The sequence below is a fragment of the Acinonyx jubatus genome, chromosome E4, assembly GCF_027475565.1.
Source record: "Acinonyx jubatus isolate Ajub_Pintada_27869175 chromosome E4, VMU_Ajub_asm_v1.0, whole genome shotgun sequence".
NCBI lineage: Eukaryota > Metazoa > Chordata > Mammalia > Carnivora > Felidae > Acinonyx > Acinonyx jubatus.
In genome coordinates, this window is record NC_069395.1 from 1,751,534 (window position 1) to 1,765,708 (window position 14,175).

General features: G+C 57.1%; 1 protein-coding gene and 1 long non-coding RNA gene across 8 annotated transcripts in view; both read right to left on the bottom strand.

Moving 5' to 3' along the window:
- Positions 1-822: 822 nt before the first annotated feature.
- Positions 823-2,932, bottom strand: LOC128312932 (uncharacterized). The gene is made up of 2 exons (XR_008292892.1): positions 1,635-2,932; positions 823-1,385 (listed from the first exon to the last, which is right to left on the bottom strand). It is a non-coding gene; the product is annotated as an uncharacterized LOC128312932 (long non-coding RNA).
- A 4,372-nt stretch (positions 2,933-7,304) lies between these two features.
- Positions 7,305-14,175, bottom strand: part of ARHGEF2 (Rho/Rac guanine nucleotide exchange factor 2) — a 45,003-nt gene continuing 38,132 nt past the window's right edge. For 5 of the 7 annotated variants that reach the window (XM_053208772.1, XM_027048270.2, XM_053208775.1 and 2 more), the window contains 9 exons: positions 13,410-13,477; positions 11,482-11,679; positions 11,085-11,204; positions 10,908-10,975; positions 10,734-10,769; positions 10,476-10,526; positions 9,899-10,342; positions 9,475-9,658; positions 7,305-8,461 (listed from right to left, as the gene is read on the bottom strand). In XM_053208772.1, the coding sequence (XP_053064747.1) occupies positions 8,388-8,461; positions 9,475-9,658; positions 9,899-10,342; positions 10,476-10,526; positions 10,734-10,769; positions 10,908-10,975; positions 11,085-11,204; positions 11,482-11,679; positions 13,410-13,477 (1,243 nt within the window). In that variant the 3' untranslated portion in view covers positions 7,305-8,387. The remainder of the gene's footprint in view (positions 8,462-9,474; positions 9,659-9,898; positions 10,343-10,475; positions 10,527-10,733; positions 10,770-10,907; positions 10,976-11,084; positions 11,205-11,481; positions 11,680-13,409; positions 13,478-14,175) is intronic. The other 2 variants (XM_027048266.2, XM_053208774.1) reach the window with 1 other exon arrangement.

A 14,175-nucleotide genomic window follows, 5' to 3' on the forward strand; every position in this document is an offset into this window, starting at 1 on the left:
GGTCCTCCCGTCTCCCGGCGGTTGTGTACAAAGACCGTCTGGAGAGGAGTTGGCTATTGTGCATCCATCCACATCCTGGTGCTGTCTCCCTTGAAGACTAGGAGTGTCCCAAGGGCAGGGCCTGGCGCTTGGGGCCCTGCAGAAGGGGGTAGAGATTATAGGGGGGAAGAAATGCCTAAAGGGTTTCGTGATGTCTTGGAGAGTGCTAGATTCTACAAGTCAAGAGACTTTCATCTCATGTCCTGACTCTGCCACGACTTCTCTGGTGGCCTTGGGCAACTCACTTTCTCTCCTTACTGTTTTTTAAATGTTTATTTATTTTGTGAGGTACCTGGTGGCTCAGTCGGTTGAGCGTCCGACTTCGACTCAGGTCAGGATCTCGCGGTTTGTGAGTTCGAGCCTCGCATCGGGCTCTGTGCTGACAGCTCAGAGCCCGGAGCCTGATTCGGATTCTGTGTCTCCCTCTCTCTGCCCCTCACCCACTCACACTCTGTGTGTCTCTCTCTCTCTCAAAACTAAGTAAACGTTAAAAAACAATTAATGTTTATTTATTTTGAGAAAGAGAGAGTGAGAGCGGGGAAGGGAAGAGAAAGACAGGGAGAGAGAATCCCAAGCAGGCCTCTGTCAGCGCAGAGCCTGACTCAGGGCTCAGACTCAGGAACGGGGAGATCAGGACCTAAGCCGAGATCAAGAGTCGGATGCTTAACCGACTTTCTCTCCTTATTAAAAGAGAAGTTGAATTAGATGATCATAGCGATCCCAACCATCTCAGAAAGTATATGAGAAGACCATATATTTCTTTTTTTTTTTTTTTTGTCTCCCCTGCCTCTAGCACAGGGCCTGACACATAATAAGGGTTCAAGAAACGCTGTGGACAGTGAATGAATGAATGAACACATGAACTAACAAAATAAAAAAAGGATCCAAAGTGAAGTTCTTAGATGAGCCAGCTGGTGGCATCACCTCTCTTTGTGACCACGGGTGCTGCTAGTGTCAGAACAAGGAAAGGACTCAGATTAGAAATGAATAAAGGACAAACGATCAGAGGACCAGATATTTCAGGGACGCCTGGGTGGCTCAGTCGGTTAAGCCTCAGACTTCGGTTCAGGTCATGATCTCGCGGTTCATGAGTTTGAACCCCACGTGGGGCTCTGTGCTGACGGCGTGGAGCCTGCTTGGGATCCTCGGTCTCCCTCTCTCTCTGTCCCTCCCCTGTTCTCGCAGTCTCTCTCTCAAAAAGAAATAAAATCTTAAAAATAACAAAAATATTTTTTTAAATGGGTAGCAGAACCCTGGAATTCTGACCCACTTCTGTTCTCCATCAAAGAGAAAAAGAAGTCCAATGCACTGACCAGTTCACGGCCAGTCATCGTGCTGCTGGGTGGCTGGAAGAATAAACATGGCCCTGGGGCGCCTGGGGGGCTCAGCCAGTTGGGCGTCCGACTTCAGCTCAGGTCACGATCTCACAGTTCGTGAGTTCGAGCCCCGCGTCGGGCTCTGTGCTGACAGCTCAGAGCCTGGAGCCTGCTTCGGATTCTGTGTCTCCCTCTCTCTCTGCCCCTTCCCTGCTCATGCTGTGTCTCTCTCTGTCTCAAAAATAAATAAACATTAAAAAAAATTAAAAACAAACAAACAAACAAACAAAACCATGGCCCTGACACAGAGAGGGACTGGCACAGAGGCACCCAGGAACAGTCCCTAAGGCCAGCAGGTGGCCTGTGGGGCTCACCTGAACTTGGGCTCAGTCTGTCCCTTCTGCCACCCACTCCATACCCACCCCTTGCTGAATGACCCAAACATGCTGGCACCCAGTCTGGGTCTCTCCTGGAGGTTCATCACACCCACTGCTGATTGGTGTTCCAGAAGGGCCCTTCTCCTCCCCAGCACTCCAAGGGAATTGGAGTTCAAGCATCTTAATTAGCTGGCAGAGGGCAGGAAGGTGTTGAATGTTTTGGAACGCCTGAAAGAAAGCCCTCTCTTATCTACCCACCTCCCACCTTCTCTTTTTCCCCATCACAGCACATTATGCAAAGGATACGGGTATGGGCGCGAAAGGGGAAGACCCAGTGAGGCATTTTTGCCAGTTAGGACTGAGATCATGGGGAGACAGGATGAGGTGTGGGTGTGGGTGTATCTCAGGACCCATGCGTCTCTGACATGGGCTCGGGGATTGGAGGAGGGGGTGGGGGTCCCGCTGGCCTCTGACTCCACAGACTAGAGCAGGAAAGGGTGAAACGGCAGGGGGTGACAGGCTGGCAGGACAGCTTCAGACTCAGGAGCAGCACTGAGGGCGGGCCACTCAGGTCCCCACAGGCTGTGCTCCGGGAGGGGGCGATGAACAGGAAGCTGTGACTCCCCCACTTTCTCTCCCAGCCCTTAGCCTCAAGGTCACTTGCTGCAATGAATTCCGACCCATGTTTTAGTTGGCGCTCTTCCCTGGGCATGGTGACAACAGATAGCTGTGCTGTACCCCGCTCCTTTCCAGCAGAACACCTCAGATTTTCCTTTCAAATAATAATCATTCACACAAAGAGCAACCTACAAAGTGCTTCCTGACATGCTTTATCTCATTGAATCACGCCAGTCCTGTGGAGCAGAACCTTCTGTCTGAAAATGCTAACAAGAAAACGGAGGCTCAGGAGAGTGAAGTAACTTACCCAAGTCACACAGCCAGTGAGGAGCAGACCTGGAACTCCAGAACCATCTGGATTCCGTGCCCTCGTGCCCACCCCACCCCTGCCCCCAGGCCCCAAGACAGCACTTTCTGCAGAGAAGGGGGTCCCCGCGCCAGGTCAGGAAAGGAGGGGGCTCCAAGTTTGGCTCCTGTCATCCCTCAGACCGGGTACCCCTGGCCCTCGCCCTGCGCGGAGGCTTGGGTCTGCCCTCCCCAGTGGCTGACTCCCCCTTGTCCCCCTTCCTCTCTACCCGGTAGAGCCCTTACCGCTCACAGGTGCACATCGGCCCGCGCACCTGCCCCGGCGGGCGGGAGGCCGGCGCTCCCATCCGGTGGCCCGTCCAAGACCGGCGGAGGGTGGGGCGCAGCCTGTCCCTTCCCCCCCTCCCAGCGGGGGCGTGGCGGGGGCGTGGCGGGGGCGTGGCTCGCGGCCGCTCAGGCCCTGAGGGAGGCGCCAGCACCCCAGCAGCTCGGCCCCGCTGCCCCGAGGCCAGTTCCTAGCCCTGAGGGTCACGGTCGGCCCGACCCATGGGTCTGTGGGGGCGGCCGGCTTGCAGGGAAACCTGGTGGTGCTGTGGGTGCTGGGAGCTGTGCCTGGCGAGCCCCCGGCCCCCTTCCGACACTTTTGTCTTCAACTTGGCCCTGGCAGGCCTGGGGCCGCCCTCACTTTTCCCTTCTGGGCACCTGAGTCCGGCCTGGACTTCCGCCGGCCCGAAGTGCCCTCTGCAAGATGGCCCCGGAGGCCACTGTCCTCCACGTCTGCGCCAGCGTCCCCGTCACCCCCGGCGCATGGTGGCCGTGGCTGCCGGACCAGGCACCCGCCTCTCGCTTTCCTGGCCCTGCATGGCCACCCTGGCGGTGTGGATGGCGGCCGTCCCGGTGACGGTGCCCACGACTGTTTTGGGGCCGAGGGTGAGGTGTGGGGCACCCGTCTGTCTGTTGCACTGCCACGGCAGGTACTGGCCGGGAGTGCTGGCTTTCGTGGTCCCCGGGTCCCCTGGCTACCACCTGCTGCTGCTGTCGCTGGGCAACGGCAGAGTGGCAGGGGCGTGGCCCACTGTGTCCCTACCCTGGAGGCCTCTTTCTTCCTCTGCCGCTTCCCCAACCACCTGGACACTCTCATGGAGTGCTGGTGACGTCTGACCTGGTGCTCTGGGATAGCATCTGTCTACGCCATCCATACCCCCGTCTTCCCTGTCACCACACGGCAACGGCTGCCTGAACCCCGTGCCGTCCTGAGGCAGGAGCCTGATGGGCCCTGGCAGATGCCTTCAGGGATCTGTGAGCAAGGCTGTGACCCTAGGGCCCGGGCCGGCTGGAACTGGGGGCCCTAAAGACCGCAGGCAGGTGGTGGGTGGAGAGCACTCTGCCAGGAGAGAGGTCCTTCTACCATGGCCACCAACTTGGACAAAGGGACACCTGGGGGAAGGGTGCTGAACACCCTACCCTCCTTTTCTGGGCTCCGCCAGGGGCAGAACCCTGCACCCTAGGGAGAGCTGGCGTGGGCTGCGGCACCCTCTGGGAGTCTCTGATCTCTTCTGGGTGTGGTGGAATGTGGGGTCACGTGGGGGAGCTTAGGTCTTTGCTCACCTGGAGGTATGGGTAGGACAAGGAGAAGGAGGAAGGTTGGAGAATGACCTGTATCATCCACAGCTGTCTGGACGCTTCCACCTCTGGTTCAGTTGCCCCGTTTCTGCCTTTTGTGAGCATTCTCAGGAAAATTCCCAAGGGTCCTAGACTAAGGGGTCAGAGGTCAACACACCAGCACCTGTTTCCCTCTGTCTGCCCTCCCCGACACCCCTAGCCTCACCCCAAATAGGGTGTACCCTTGCTCTCTGGTGCCAGAGCCAAAAGTGCCCTCCCCCTGGCCATCTCCACCGTACAGCATCCCAGTGGTGCCCAGAGAAACCTGGGGCCTGCAGACCTCAGCTGAGAAAGCGGAGTCCTCGGGCAGGGGGATGCCCTGCGTGAGTCCTGCTGGTCTCTGGCATCAGCCCAGGCCCAAGTGTAAACACCCTGAGTGTCCACCCTTAAACCAGGATTTGGAGGGAGAAGTGGGGAGAAGGCAAGGATGTGGGTGGGGCATAGGGAGGAGAGAGAGGGCGGAGGGATTGGGAGAAGAGGGGGCTGCAGGTACGTCCAGAGAAGTGGGAGCCAGAGTCGGAGGCTCGTGAGGGTGTCCCTCCCTCCTGTCCCAAGTGTGCAGCTCAGAGGATCAAAGCACCCAGAATCACATCCTAGCTCTGACGCTAACCAGCGGAGGGACCTCGGTAAGTGACTTGTCTCTACTGGTTTTCTCATCTGTAAAGTGGGTGTTGAGGATTCAACGGTACCTGAAGTCGTTTGTTGGCTATTGTTCTTACGCTTCATGTAAAATGGAATCAGAGAGAAGGAAGAGGAGGAAAAGAAGGAATAGGAGGCAGCAGGGAGACAGGGACCCACGGCCAGAGATGGCTCGTTTGGGATAATGTTTACATGCCCTGGAGTGAAATGGAAGTTTTACATGAAGAACTGAGAGAGCTGCCTGGCTGGCTCAGTTGGAAGAGCCCAGGACTCTTGATCTCAGGGTCGTGAGTTCAAGCTCCATGGTGAGTATAGAGCAACAGAAAAATAGAGAGAGATTGGAAAAAAAAAAAAAAAGAATTGAGTGAAGGATTGGCCCCTGGTTTCCATATCCATGGAGACCCAGCAGTGATACGGGAGAGCACTCTGGTCTCCCAAGGACCCAGAGCCACAGCAGGACATTAAGCCATGTTAACGACATTTAATTAGCTGCTTGATGTTGAGTTTCCTCCTTTTGATGTTTAAACTGGTTCACGTCTGTCAGGATAGGAAATCCTGTTCCCAGTCAATTCAGGATGGAAAATCCTCCCCTCTCGCCACCCCTGCAGCTCCTCTGATGGCTTTGCTGGGATATTGGCTCCCAGGGGGCATCTGTGCTAATGGGTCCTGGAGATAAATACTGAATTTATTATTCTCTTTAGTTTTGGTTTTGTTTTTTTTTTAGAGAGCATGCACCTTGCCGAATTCTTTTTCTTTTAATGGTTGTTTTTAAGAGAGAGAGAAAGAATGCGAATGGAGGAGGGGTGCAAAGAGGGGGGAGACACAGAATCTAAAATAGGTTCCAGGCTCTGAGCCATCAGTACAGAGCCGGACGCGGGGCCTGAACCCAGGAACCACGAGATCATGACCTGAGCCAAAGCTGGACGGTAAGCCGACTGCACCGCCCAGGTGCCCTGGTAAATACTGAATTAAACAGGCCCAAGTCGGAGATGAGGGACCATGTGCATCTAACCTTGGAGAGGAGAGGGGTGGGAAAGGCAGGGGAGGGGCAGTGAGGAGGGCCCGCTCGCCAGCTGGGCACTCCATGCAGTGGAAGGCAGGCACTGGTGAGAAGCTGGGCCCTGGCTCCCTGCGGTAAGCGGCCACAGAGCTTTGAACCTGCCGTGGGGAGGACAGACGCTGACTGTGTTCCAGAAGGGCTTAGGGAGGGCACCGCGGGAAGAACCCGGAAAGCTGCAAGACTCATCTACGGGAGCAGCCAGGTCGGAGAGGGGTGGACATCAGGTCTCAGGGCCAAGAGGTGGCAGAGGGCCAGTGCTGCTGGGAATACACCAGTGCTGTCCTCATGAGCCATGGGCTTCCCCACGTCCACCCTGGGCTCTGGGGCTCCAGATCTCCCCTTCCCCCTGACCAGCATCCCTCACTGGCTGTATGACATTGGAGGAGCCCGCACTGCCCTCTCTTGGCCTGAGCACTATCACCACCCCCCCCACACACACACACACCCCAACGCTGGCCCCTAACAGGTTTGGGACCCAGCCCCCAGCCAAGGAGGCAGCACACTAGAAGCCGGTGCTCAGGGGGGAAGTGGAGGGCCGGGCAACCTTCCCTTGGGCACCTGCCCACCTCAGGTCCCAGAACAGCGGAGACAGCACCTGCCAAAGGCCAGATGCCGTGGGCCAGACGTCCAGGACGGAGGTGCGGCCCCAAGCCGGCCCCCCAGCTGATTTCAGTTCCTCTCCTCAGCGGAGGCCTTCCTCTGTGCCAGCCAGGGTACCACGAGTGCTTGTGCCTGTGAGTACCAGTGAGCATGCGCACCAGCGCGTGGCCACCGGCCGCCCTCCCTTCTCCCCACCACCACCCCAGGTACTGACCAGAAACAGGAAGTAAAATTAACCGAAACCGAGAACTGAAACCGACGTAATCTCTCGCTGCCTCTGGAAGAGGTCGCGCGGGGGCTGTGACACAACACAGAACTGGGGCACAGTGACTCTAGGGACAGGCCGACCAGGAACTGTGTCCGGAAGGGAGGCGTGGGGGCAACAGGCTGACGTCATTTCTGAGCAGGACACACAAAGGGGGCGGGGGGGGGGGTAGGGCAGGTGCTTCACCAGAACCCAAGTGCCCCTCATCCCACCCTGCTGCTTGGGGACATCCACAATGACAAAACGGGCTGGGGCAGCTTCTCCTGTCAGTGGCCTGTCTTCAGTGAGACGCCCGCTTCCTGTGAGAGGAAAGGCCCCTTCGGGGGTTGGGGGGGAAGGAGCTGGTGCCTGCCCCTCCCCCCACCCCCAGCAGTGCCCCCGGGCAGGGGAAGAGGGGGACAGAAGACACCTAGAGACAGCACTTTGTGGGGTTCCAGGTCTTTAATTTTCCCTGCTTTATCTTTTTTTTTCTTTTTTCTTTTTTTAACAATCAAATTGGCAGAAAATGGCTGGGGCTGGTGGGCACTGGGGGTCCACTGAAAAATCCCCAAAATTCACACTGAGGTTCCAGTGCCGGTTGCTGAGGTGGGGATGAGGTCAGGCTTCACGGAGATTTCCCAACTCACCCTAGAACATTTTTCCCAAACGGCTGGAGAAGAGGTCAGAATAGGTCCCCCATTACTGTAGATGAGGATATGGTCCCCCCACCCCTCAAGTTCTTCTGATAATCGGAGATAGAAGGCTGTGGTTTCTAATTGCCTAAAATCATCTCTTAAAAATAGAAAACACGTGCAGTTGGCTTTGGTACAAAAAAGAAAACAACGACAACAAAAAAACATTCTGGTCCCGTGGGTTTTCCCCTCACCCCCCAGCAAAGCCGTTAGGGCCACCTCAGCCCCTCCTCCATCAGCTCCGGAAGCCAGGAAGCCAGGCGGTCTCCCTGGGGCTCCCGGGGAGGATGGACAAGGGAGAAGAGCAGTGCGACGCTGAGGGGGAGGGAGAGGGGCGTGGCCCTGCCCACAGCCCCTCTTGGGGGGGGGGGGTCAGCAGGGTCCTGCGGTGCAGCCCCTCCTCACAGACGGTGTTGCCCAGGAGGGGCGTCAGGGTTAGAACCCAGCAGCGGCACGGTTAAGCCTGAATAAACCCCAGTAGTGTTACAGGACAAGGCCCCCTGATCCCTATGGCTTGGTTCCCATGTCCCTGGTGCTCTAAATCTCCCCACTCCCTGCGTCACTAATAAACAATAAATAAATAAATTTTCCTAAAGTAGAGGGAAGAAGGCATGAAAAACTGGCATCTGTGGTGTAGCTTCTGGATGCCACCAGGGGGCACTGCGGCCCAATTCCTCCAGCTTCCTAGGCGGCCCCAGGTGTCCAAGGAGCCCAAGAGCCGGCAAGGACAATCAGCAGTTCTAATGTTCCCTCATCATTGGCGGATTGGAGTCCCCAGAGTTTGCCTCCCTCGGTGTGTTCTTCATGGGGGCACAGGACGGGGGAGGGGCCCCCTTAGCTCTCTGAAGCCACAGGCTCCCCGTCGCGAGTCTCTGTCTCTTCCGGGATGTCCTGCATTCGGGTGAAGTCTAAAGGGGGACGGGGCAGCGTTAGTGAGAGGGCACCCGCTCTGCGAGCAGCTGCACCCCTACACTGACGCCGCCCCATGTCAGCAAAGTAATGTTCCCACACCTGTGTGCTGCTTCCCTTCCTGAGGATAGGAGGATACGGCTTGGCCAATAAAATACAAAATATTCTGGGGCGCCTGGGTGGCTCAGTCGGTTGAGCATCCGACTAGCTTTTGCCCCACAGTGGCCTCTGCCAATGACAGCGTGGAGCCGGCTTGGGACCCTCTCTCTCCCTCTCTCTCTGCTCCTCCCCTGCTTGTCCTCTGTCTCTCTAAAATTAAAAATAAAATAAGATAAACAAATAAGGGCGCCTGGCTGGCTGAGTAGTGGAGCATGGGACTCGATCTCAGGGGTGTGAGTTCAAGTGGCCCCACGCTGGGTGCAGAGATCATTTAAAAATAAAATCTTAAATGGGGTTCCGGGGGCAGGGGGTTCAGTTAAGCATCTGACTCTTGGTTTTGGCTCAGGTCATGATCTCACAGTTTGTGGGTTCAAGCCCCACATCAGGCTCTGTGCTGACAATGCAGAGCCTGCTTGGAGTCTCCCACCACCCCCCCCCCGCCCCTCCAGCCCACATCTCTCTCACTCTCAAAATAAATAAAACTAAAAACAAATAAACAAATAAGATACAAAATATTTTAAGATGGTTACATAAAGGCACACTAGCTTTTGGTTATTTTGTGTTTCCTGAACAAACTATGAGAACTTGGAAGGTCTTAGAATTTTTTTTTTTTTTTCTTAGAAACCTATTTCTACTTGAAGAGGCTGAGATCACACTCACTGGAGGAGACAGAGGCTCCTACATTTGCTTCCTAGAGCTCCACCACCCGCTCACCATCAAAAGAGGCTGCAGGTGTGTCCTCTGTGCCCCTCCCAGGAGTCACCATAGCCCTGGGAGGTTAACTAGGGGTCACCTCAAATGTCCCCAGGACACACAGCCAAGGGCGGCACCCCACTTCCTTTCTGCGCCTCACCTCGCGGACTATGGGGAGGGGACAGGCGGCTGCCCCCCTCCTCCTCGCTGCCCGTGTCGGGGTCACTGCTGTCCTGCAGCCGTTCCTCGGGGCTGCCCAGCTCCTGCCTCTCTCGGTCCTCAAAGGGTCGATGGATAGAGCGAATGGTCACAGACAAATCCAGGCGGTCGTGGCCTCGGCTGGGCTGTGACAGGCCGGCAGGAAAGGCAGCAGGCCGAGGAATGAGCTCAGCCAGGGCAGCACCGCTGAGCGCCTTGTGCCCCTGACCGCCCGTCCCAGCCCCCCAGTTGCCCAGTTCTGTGCCCCACTGCCTATCCCAGCCGCCCAGACCGCCCATCCGGGCCCCCCAGCCGGCGCCCGGTGCTTCTGGCCGCGGCCGGTCGCCTTCGGGCTCGAGTCCCCGGTTGGCTCAGGGCCTCCTTACCTGCGGGGGCGTGAAACTCAGGTAGAGGGCGTCTCCGGCCGGGAGGCTCCGGCGCCGAGGGTCCAGGGGCCTGCGGGCCCAGGGGGCTTCGGCCGGAGGGGGCTCGCTATGGCCCAAAGCGGCCAGCTGCCTGCGCGCCTCCTCGGCCTCGCGCTCCAGCAGGGCCCGGGCCTGCTCGCTCTCGCGGAGCCGGGCCTCCAGGCTGCCCGCCTCGGTGGCGCGCTCCTCGCCCAGCCGCCGGCAGCGCCGCAGCTCCTCCTGCAGCAGCGCGTGCTGACGCTGCAGCAGGGCCAGCTCGGTGGCCTGCTTGTCGGGGGCCGCGGGGGCTGGCCCGCTGCGGCCGAGCTCCCCGTCGCGGGAGTTGGCTCGGGTCAGCTTCTCCCGCCGCTCGGGGCCCTCGGGGAAGCGGGCTTCCATCAAGGTGTCCTGCTGGGCCACAGCCGCCTGGGGGCGCACGGGGACAGTCAGGTGTAGGGGAACCCGGTGGCGGGGGGGGGGAAGGGGAGCGTGCCTAGGCCAGGTTGACGGGCCCCCACCCCCCCCACCCCGCCTCCGGCTCCTCCCCGCCCCCACCGACCTGGAGACCGTGCAGAAGTCCATAGAGATTGACCAATCGCTGTAACGCTTCCTGAGGACAGAGGAGAGGGTGGGGACAGGGCCCAAGCTTCAGGGTGGGAGAGCTGCCCAGAAGGCGACTAAATGTGGGTTTGGGGACAGTCAACCTTTGGACACTTTCCGATGTAGCCTCTCCCCGACACCACTCTGAGCTGGGCTCCAGTTTCTCAGACACGACACCCTCCCTCCAGTTCGCCCTACCTCCTCACATCCCTCTCACCTCCTGGGGAGCCCTCAGCTGATTTCCATTCCGATCCTGCAGAGACAGGCAAGGATGGGCACTCATAGGCACCAGGTCCCTGGAGCGTGTCCCTGACAGCTCTGTGTCAGGGGCCGACAGCCCGGCCGCCCCCTTCCCACCCTCTGCCAGTTCTGGCACCTCCTGCGGACCCACCTTCTGGCTGGAGTCGGAGTCAGCTCTGCAGAGCTCCGTCGAGCCATTGAAGGTTCTGGCCTCACCATCTGCAAAGATGGAAAAGGGCAGGCTGAGCTCCGACTTCAGGGCCCTGCGGTTTGGCCCCTCCTACCGCCCCCCCACCCCCACGCCCCCGCGGCCCCGGCCCGCACTCACTGGCGGTGACCCCAGGACTCGTGCTCCCGCCGCCGTCTGGGTCCACGGACAAGGCTGGTTCCCGGGGCGTGAGGAGCAGCTCCAGGCCGGGCCCCACCAGGAGGTCCTTCAGGCCCTCCACTACAGGGAAGGGAGGACGTGAGGACAGGGGCCGCGGAACCTTTGGTAGGGGCGGAGGGAGTGGTGGGGGCACCCTCCTCCCACGGCGCCCGCAACGCTCAGGCGTCTGGGGGAGCCCCCTGCACAGGTGCCTCCATCGTAGCACCACCCACGAGGCAGAGGTTACTTCAGCACGGACCAGGCCTCCTTCCCGCACGGGCGCCAGCGGGCACTCCCATGGGGCTTCCCCTTGCCTGTGTGCCCACGTTCTGTGAGGTCACGTGGGGGGGCCCCTCACCCTCACGGATGGCATCCTGCAGCAGCCGCTCCCCGCGAGGGCACTCCAGGGACTCGGAGCGGAAAAGGCCCCTGGGCAGGGTGGGCAGGGTCACCCCGCCACCATCATCTTCCGCCTGGAAATGGGTCATCTCGGCGAACAGCCCAACCTTCTCTTGTAGCAGCTGTGCCAGCGCCCGGTCTTTCTGTCGCAGCTCCGCTGTGGACGAGGGACGGATGAGCACACGGAGGCCTGGGAGCCAGCAGCGGAAAGGCTGCCCGGGGGCTCAGAGGCCAGGCCTGGGCTCAGTGGTAGGACTTAATTCTGAATTTCGGGCATTTATGCAAAAAAAAAAAAAAAAGCCACTTCTTCAAGGAAAAGTAATACATTCACTTATTGTTTTCTAAAGTAGGCTCCATGCAGCGCCTGCGTGGCTCAGTCAGTTACGTGTCCGACTTCAGCTCATGATCTCGCAATCCATGAGTTCAAGCCCTGCATCAGGCTCTGTGCCGACAGCTCGGAGCCTGGCACCTGCTTCCGATTCTGTGTCTCCCTCTCTCTCTGCCCCTCCCCCACTAGCGCACGCGCGCGCTCTCTCTCTCTCAAAAATAAACATTAAAAAAAAAAAATTTAAAGTAGGCTCCGTGCCCAACGTGGGGCTCGAACTCATGACCCTACTCACGACCCGGAGATCAAGAGGCGCAGGCTCTACCGACTGAGACAGCCCGGAGCCCCTGCACTTCTGTTTTAAAAACAAAACTGAGACGACCTGTGGCAGGGACTGCAGGTGTCCCCAGGTTTCATCCTCCCATCTTCCTGTAACTGGAGAATGTATACACATTTCATCTGGGCACGTGGCTGCCAGTTAGACTACACCCGACAGCCTAACATTGCCACGGACTGAATTCTGGCCAGCGGACAGGACTGTCTCTCCGGATCAGCCCTTCCGAGAAAAGAGTGACGGAGGTGCCGGGTGCCTGCGTGGCTCAGTCGGTTACGCGTCCAACTCTGGCTCAGGTCATGACCTCGCAGTTCACGAGTTCCAGCCCCGTGTCGGGCTCTGTGCTCTCAGCGCAGAGCCAGCTTTGGATCATCCGTATCCCTCTCTCTCTGCTCCTCCCCCTCCCTCAAAAATAAATGATCAAAAATAAACTAACATTGAAAAATAAAATAGAGGCACCTGGGCGGCTCAGTCAGTTAAGCGTCTCTTGGTTTCAGCTCAGGTCATGATCTCACGATCTCATGAGTTCGAGCCCTGTGGCAGGCTCTGCGCTGACAGCGTGGAGCCTGCTTGGGATTTTCTCTCTGCCCCTCCCCCACTCGTGCTTGAACTCACGCTCTCAAAAATAAATACATAAACTTTTTTTTTTTTTTTTTTTTTTTTATCTTAAAACAGAAACCTCTCCCTGTTCCTTTCCACCTCCCTGCTAGCTGGGATGTACATGTACCAGCGGGAGCTGGAGTAGCCACTTTGGACAGGGAGACAAGGGATCGCTGGGTAAAGACAGACAGCACAGCTGTACTGACTGCCCGGCACTTCCCACCTCTGGACCGGAGAGAAATCACCTTCTACCTTGTTTAGGAAACTGATTTTTGTCGGTCTTTTTGTAGAACAGTTCACAGTCTAACCGATGAAAGTAAAAAACGTAACTTAATGTCTCAACCCTGGTCTTCCTGGTTCCCCTTCATCGGCCACACAGTAAGAATACCGTTCTGAGTGTACTAGGTGCACACACGGGGCACGCGACGCACTCCTTTCCCCATCATTTTTACACCCGTGGTGGCAGACGCTTGGCGTGGTTTTAAACCTTGCCCTCTTACTTAACGAGACAGTCTGGTTACGGATCTACCTCAGCCCTCAAGAGCCACGTCCCTTTTTAAATAGTTCCATAGTATTCCATCGTGTGGATGTATGGTAATTACTTAACGAGCTCTGTGGATGGACTTACTCTTGATTCGACGTAGGTAGGCCTCATCCTCTGTCTCAATCAGTGGGAAGTCCTCTCTGGATGGGCATCTAGAGGGGTAACAGGTCGGGTGCGGTTGAGGGATCAGGAATCGGCCGCCTTTCCATGCTCTCTGCTTCTCCGGTAAGAGTCACCAGCCCCAGGCCCTGGCTTTAGTCACTCCTGACCCCCTGCTTTCCTTCACACCCATCATCTGTCTGTACTGGTGTGTGCGTTACCTCTCCACAGGCCACCTGCAGGGGAGCGCCATGAGCACGGGCAAACACAGGCTTTGGCGTTAAGCAAACTGGGCCCAGATCCTGGTCCCACTATTTACCAGGTGGTAATCTCTCCGTTTCTCCTCTGAAAAACGGGTATATCTTCTTCACAGGTTTTTTGATAGAATTAAATGAGATAACGTAACAGTGCTTTGAACAAGGCAAAAGCTCAATAAATCGATTACAAAAAGTAACATTAATTCTAATTTTCACAACTACAAATACGAATGCTGTTAATAAAGAGGCCCCCAGGGATCTACTGTCAATGGCTCAGGTGTTTTGCACTTTCCCCAGAATAGGCAATGTCCTACTTTTGCACGTTTTTGAAAAATCTGTTCAAAAGTCTAAATTGCCGAAGTACACAAAAGGTTATATATTACAAAGTAAAGAAAATCCGGTTCCAAAAGCAAAAAAAATTTACAAATATCCTTATTGGGTTTATCTTTTGGCATCATCTTCAAGGATCCATTCTGAAATTTTACATGCGTTTT